The sequence below is a fragment of the Octodon degus genome, unplaced genomic scaffold (genome assembly GCF_000260255.1).
Source record: "Octodon degus isolate 3935 unplaced genomic scaffold, OctDeg1.0 scaffold00092, whole genome shotgun sequence".
Lineage (NCBI taxonomy): Eukaryota > Metazoa > Chordata > Mammalia > Rodentia > Octodontidae > Octodon > Octodon degus.
Window position 1 is genome coordinate 6,767,089 of NW_004524668.1, and position 6,264 is coordinate 6,773,352.

A 6,264-nucleotide genomic window follows, 5' to 3' on the forward strand; every position below is an offset into this window, starting at 1 on the left:
CTCCCCTCTGCTCTCTTACTGTGAACCTTCCCACTTTCACCTCACTGTCTTGCACCCCTCTAGGTATGACATGAAAGTACTGGGCTACAACCTCATGCAGGCCATGCGCTTCGCGATAGAAGAGATCAACAACCACAGCAGCTTGCTGCCCGGCGTGCAGCTGGGCTACGAGATCGTGGACATCTGCTACCACACCAACAACGTCCAGCCTGTGCTGTACTTCCTGGCACGAATGGACTACCTACTGCCCATCAAGAAGGAGTACAACCAGTACATACCACGTGTGGTGGCCGTCATCGGCCCCGACAACTCGGAGTCCACTATAACTGTGGCCAACTTCCTCTCCCTCTTCCACCTTCCACAGGTGAGCCTCTGGTCCTGGCAGAGGGGCTGGGGTGAGCTCGGAGGGGTGGCTCTGTGGGGGGCTGGGAAGCCCTTCCCCTGTCGCCTTGCGAGCAGGAGCGGGAACATGAGCAAGGTCAGAGCCCATCTTGAGGAGGCAGCTCAGCCTTTGAAGGCCGACAGAGCTGGCAGTGCGTGTTGCCACTGTGAAATCTTTGGCAAATCTCTTGGCCTTCCACACTTCAGTTACCCTATCTGTAAAGTGGGACAGTAACGTTGCCATCCCAGGACTGTCTGCAGGGTGAAGTGTTCCATTTGTACATTTGTAAGAGTGTCCAGCACACAGCAGGCGGCCCATAACACTATCACTGCCAGGTACAGTGCCTAGCGCAGGGACAACAACGCAGAAGGCACTTCATATTACCCTGTACAGTTGCCCAGCGCAGTATCTGTCTCATAGTAGGTGCTCAAAAAATGCTATTAGTCTGACTAATCATGACTGTTATCATCATCAGGATTGAAAGCTCCCAGTTCTGGTAGAGAGTAAAGAGCTACAACACAGTAGGAAGCACAGAGCCCAGGGTCTGGCACACAGTAGGTACTCACTGAGTGCTAGTTATCTGATGTGAAGCAGCTAACCCAGGGCTGAATCTGTTCCTTTATTTATGTAACAACCAGTTTTAAAGTACCTTGTATGCCAGGGAGGATGATAGGTGTGGGGATCCAGCTGGGCACCCACCAAACAGATCCCTGCCCTCCTGGAACACATCTTCCAGTCCAGAGAGACAGACAGTAAACATAAATGAGTGATAGAGTCAAGGGAGCTTGGCTTAATCAGAAAGAGGGAAGCACGGTCCCTGAGCCGGGCAGTGTGGACGGACAGCTTGGGAGGTTGCACGTACAACCCTGAAGCTCGGGACAGAGGTTTGGGCTGGAGTAGAAGACAGAGTTTCCAGTCTGAAAAGAGCAGTAACAGCCAGGAGGCTCGGTGGGATCACCAGGGATGGGGGTAGAAGAAAAGGAATGGTGATACAAGGTGTGCAGTGGTGCATATGCCTGTAATCCCAGCACTCTGGGAGTCAGGAGGGTTACAAGTTTGAGCCTAGCCTGGGCAACTTAACAATTTAAGAAAAATAAAACTAAAACCCCAACAGACCCCTAAGCCTGAGGGTTCAGGAAAGGAGAGGAGAGAGAGCAACCAGTGGTTGTGGGGAAAACCAGACAAGGCTGAGGGAAGGAAGGGGTGGCGGTGCTGAGGAGAAAACTATCCAGGGACACACAGTAGGTGCTCAGAAAGTGTTACCAGCTGATGGGAATGATGATGGTGCATAGCCCAGGGCTGGGGTGTGGCACACAGTAGGTGCCCAAGGAGATGCACTCCGGCATTAGTCATGGTGATGTTGATGTAAAGCACCTAGCCCAGGGCAGCACACAGTAGGTTCTCAGGTGTTACTGGGATGAGCACAGTGATGATGGTTTGAACATCTAGTCTGGGGTGGCTCACAATGATGACTTTGGGGGAAACCCTTGCTGCATCCTGCCCCCCTCCCCATGGACCAGGCATTGGGTGGGGGCTCTCCCTGACCTGGCGACCCCTGGCCTCTGGCAGATCTCCTACAGCGCCATCTCCGACCAGCTGCGGGACAAGGTGCGCTACCCGGCCATGCTGCGCACCGCGCCCAGCGCCAGCCACCACATCGAGGCCATGGTGAAGCTGATGCTTCACTTCCGCTGGAACTGGATCGCGGTGCTGATGAGCAACGACGACTACGGCCGTGACAACAGCCAGCTGCTCCGAGACCGCCTGTCCCGTGGCAACGACATCTGCATCGCCTTCCAGGAAGTGCTGCCCATGCCTCAGCCCCAGCAGGTCATGACGGCGGCAGAGCTGAAGCAGCTGGAGGGCATCCTGGTGAGGCTGAAGCAGGCCACCGCGCGCGTCGTGGTCGTGTTTGCCCCCGAGCTGGCCCTGCACAACTTCTTCAGCGAGGCGCTGCGCCAGAACATCAACGACACCGTGTGGATCGCCTCTGAGTCCTGGGCTATCGATCCCATCCTGCACAACCTCACTGGGCAGCAGAACATCGGGACCATCCTTGGCGTCACCATCCAGCAGGTACCCATGCCTGGCTTCAGTGAGTTCCGTGTGCGCCGCCCCAGGGCCCAACCAGCGAGGCCACTCAAGGACAGCTCGCGGGGCACGTGTAATCAGGAGTGCAACGCCTGCTTGAATGCCACCAAGTCCTTCAACACCATCCTCACGCTCTCCGGAGACAGAGTGGCCTACTGCGTGTACTCCGCAGTCTACGCTGTGGCGCATGCCTTGCACAGCTTCTTGCACTGTAGCTCTAACCACTGCACCAAGAAACCCATCTATCCTTGGCAGGTGAGTGCCCTGCGCGCAGGCGCAGACCGTGACCCCGCGGTCAACGTGGAGACTGTCGGGGGCAACGCCTGGCTCGGCTCTAAACTGGGGGGTGGGGCAGTTCTGGGCAAACGGAATATCCCCTCCCTTGGCGTGCAAAGAGACAGAAGTCCTCTCAGGTGCCAAAGCAAGTCCTTTTTCAATTAGTCACTTCCCAGGCCAGTCTGTCCTCGGAGGTGGGCAGTGGAGGACCCGCACACTGCAGCTGCCTCCGGCTGGGCTCACCGAGGCCTGCCATCAGCTGGGTCTTCCTATTGTGCTGGGCTGGGGCACCTTGATTCGGACCTGGAATTTAAGTCTGTGTTGTTCTGATTTCATACACATCCTCCCGTGGAACCTAGGAGGCTGGAGAAGGTGTGAAGAGGGTCATGCGGGCAGAAGGGATCAAGGTGTACTTACCCTGTGCCTCTAGACAGCTCTGCTTCTTAATAGCTTTCGGCTTTGCCAGCCCAGGCCCAGCCTCCAGCCTTGCTGATCAGCCACTTTCCCAAACCCAGCCCAGCTCCTTTCTTTATTCTCCCCTTCCGTTTTTCTAAATCCCCCTATCCCCAGATAAACGCTCCCTTCTGCTGCAGAGTAATTTATCTGAGTAGGGATGCAGCTCAGTGGCAGAGTGCTTGCCAGACATGCCTAAGACCCCAGGTTCTGTCCCCAGCACTGCAGACACATGAAACAGAAAAATAAATAAATAAAAATCCTTCTTTTTCTATTTTAATTGTACCTATATGTCGTGAGCTCAGTCTAACCTTGCAACTCTAAGCACTTGTCTTTAAAAACTAGGGAGCTATGCTTTAAAAAAGAAATTCTGCTTCTTACTCTGTCTCGCTACATTAGCCACCCACAGAAGTGTCCGGGAAGTTTCACTGTTTTGTAAATGCCAGCCAGGGGGTGCTTGTTCATGCACACACGAGGTCTCACTCAGAGCCACCCTAATGGCTAGTCATATGCAGATGGCAACAGGAGAGGGGTGACCTGGCCATGTGGTGGAGAGCAGCATCCGAGGGGAGCTCTTGGTCCCCACAGTGTGGCCCAGTAGATCCTCCCCTGTGTAGAGCTCAGAGGCAGAGTGAAGGCCTCTACGACAAGCCTCCAGGCTCCACCAGCTGGCGAAGTGCGGAGGACACCCAGTCCCGAGCAATTCTACCTGGTACCTGTGTTGCAGGTTTCTATCACCTTGAAAAAGCCAGGAAGAGTCACTAATCCAACCTCCTCCAGGAAAAGTCCCTGTTCCATGTTCATGCCCACTTGCTCCTGACTGGCTTCCCCATTTCACTCCAATTTAATCAATTTTACCTGAGCGGTTGTGCTTTTAATCTTATTAGTGGACCATAGTTTTGACCCACCTCATGCCCGTCTTGCCAGCTCTCATGCCTTCCACCTTAGATCTGCCTCATCTCATGGTTTTTGCTCGATAAAAAAATCCCTTAAAAGGACAGGTTCCTTGGCAATCCACTTGGGTCCCCTTCTGTCCCTCTCTTGGACAGAAGCTTCCTTTCCCCCAATAAATATATTCTGCTTATAATCTCCATTGTTCCTAAAATTTGTTCTTCGGTTTTAGAGAACACGAGTTCATGCTGGGTATCTTTAAGGCTGAGTATTTCTTTCCTCTATCTATATCATCCTGCTTCTGGGATGTGGGAGAGAATGGAAGGAGCTGACCTGAAGCTGTGGGAGAAAGGAAGGGCCAGGGAGTAGGGACAACCCCTGATGGCCTTTGCAGGTGACAGGGACACAGACTGTGGGCCCCTGAGTATTGACCAGTTTGACTTTCAAGGAAAAGGATGAGGCCAAGTTTCTTAGGCATCATTAATTTTAAGCCCCTAACATAGATGAGTGCATTTCTTGCTTCAGAGCCCAGCAAGTAGGGTCACACTATTGCCTCTTTGTAGGAGAGGAGACTGAGATTCAGAGAGGTTAAGTATCAGGTGCAATTCTGCACAGCAAGGGACAGAGCTGAGGCCTAGACCCAGGTGCGTCTGCTTCCAGAGCTCTCTGAGCTGCCCCATTTGTCAGCCGCGGGGGTGAAGGTGGCGGGGTGCTAGGCTCACCCGACTCTACTCCTCTTCCTTCTGACCCCTGCAGCTGCTGAGAAAGATTCGGGAGGTCAACTTCTCCCTCCTGGACAATCAGATCTTTTTTGATGAGCAAGGGGATGTACCCATGCACCTGGACATTGTACAGTGGCAATGGCACCTGAGCCAGAACCCTTTCCGGAGCGTCGCCTCCTACTACCCCATGCTGCAGCAGCTGAAGATGGTTGGCGACATCATCTGGCACACCTCCCACAACAGGGTGAGCTGGGGGTGGCGAGAGGGGTGGGCAGGGCCAGGATGGCGGGGGCCAGGGCCTTTCTTATCTGGGAAGTTCTTAGCAGTCTCCGGCAGAGTCTCCCATTTGGCTGTAGCGTTGGGCCCTAGCCTCTCCCACTAAGAACTGTGGGAGTTCTGGGGTAGCCAACTCCCTAGGTGGAGTCAAGCTTTGATGAGCTTGTGTGTGCTGGGGCTCAGGCTGAGGACTTCGGGTCAGCCCCTAGTTCCCCATATAGCATTGACTAGGATGCTGGAGGCACGGAGGGGCTGTGCAGGGGAAGTTCCAACACAAGCATTTCGGGGCCATCTTGTCATTGGATGCCTCTCTTGTTTTGTGGTGGAAGATGTGTCCCACATCCGTCAACCTGAAGATCTCTAGTTTTACCCTCTTTAGAGAATAGACCTTGGGGGTTGTGCTAGAGTAGGGCAGGATCAAGACAAGCCTTGTAGTGGTGGGAAGGGAGCCTGGAGATGCTTTAAAGCATCTCACAGCACCTTCATCACTCTCCTGTGACAGTATCCTGTCCCTGGCCCCAGTGCCTTCTCCTCGCCCCCAGATGATATCCAGTCTCTCTGGCTGCTGGTCCCTGGGCTTCTGGAGGATTATGGTGAAGAGCAGGGGCTGGTGCTGTTGTTCCAGTCTTGCACAGCAGTGGGGCAGTTGCACAAACGCAGGGTTGAGACGATGGAAATCCCTCATCTCGCAGCTCCACAGCCTGGAAGTCTGAGATCAAGGAGCTAGCAAGTCTGGTCCTTGCTGAGGGCTTTGGATCAGCTGCTCCAGGCCTTGCGCTTGGCTTCACAGATGTTCCACCTGCACCTCTGCTTTCACCTTTGTGGGGTGCTCTCCCTATGTGCGTGTCTTGGTCCAAATAGTCCCCACTGTAAGAATACCAGTTAGGGACTGGGTTATACATCGGGTTAGGGACTACCCTATTCCAGTATGACTTCATCTGAGTTAGTTATAGCGGCAATGACTGTTCTTGAAGCGGGTCAAATACTGAGAAGGTTAGTTCAATTACAGTTCAATATGTAATGGTGTCCTCCCAGAGGGCTGACCAGATAGCTCAGAAGATTAAAGCATCCGTTTAGGGGCTGGAGAGATGGCTCAGTGGTCTAAAGCACCTACTTGAAACAAGCTTGGCAAAGCACAGGGACCGCGGTTCGATCCCCAGCACCACATGCCAG

General features: G+C 53.8%; 1 protein-coding gene across 1 annotated transcript in view; it reads left to right on the forward strand.

Moving 5' to 3' along the window:
- Positions 1-6,264, forward strand: part of Tas1r2 (taste 1 receptor member 2) — a 17,450-nt gene that overhangs the window by 1,880 nt on the left and 9,306 nt on the right. The window contains exons 2-4 of the mRNA XM_004637674.2: positions 64-364; positions 1,952-2,728; positions 4,850-5,059. Coding sequence (XP_004637731.1) covers positions 64-364; positions 1,952-2,728; positions 4,850-5,059 — 1,288 coding nt within the window. The remainder of the gene's footprint in view (positions 1-63; positions 365-1,951; positions 2,729-4,849; positions 5,060-6,264) is intronic.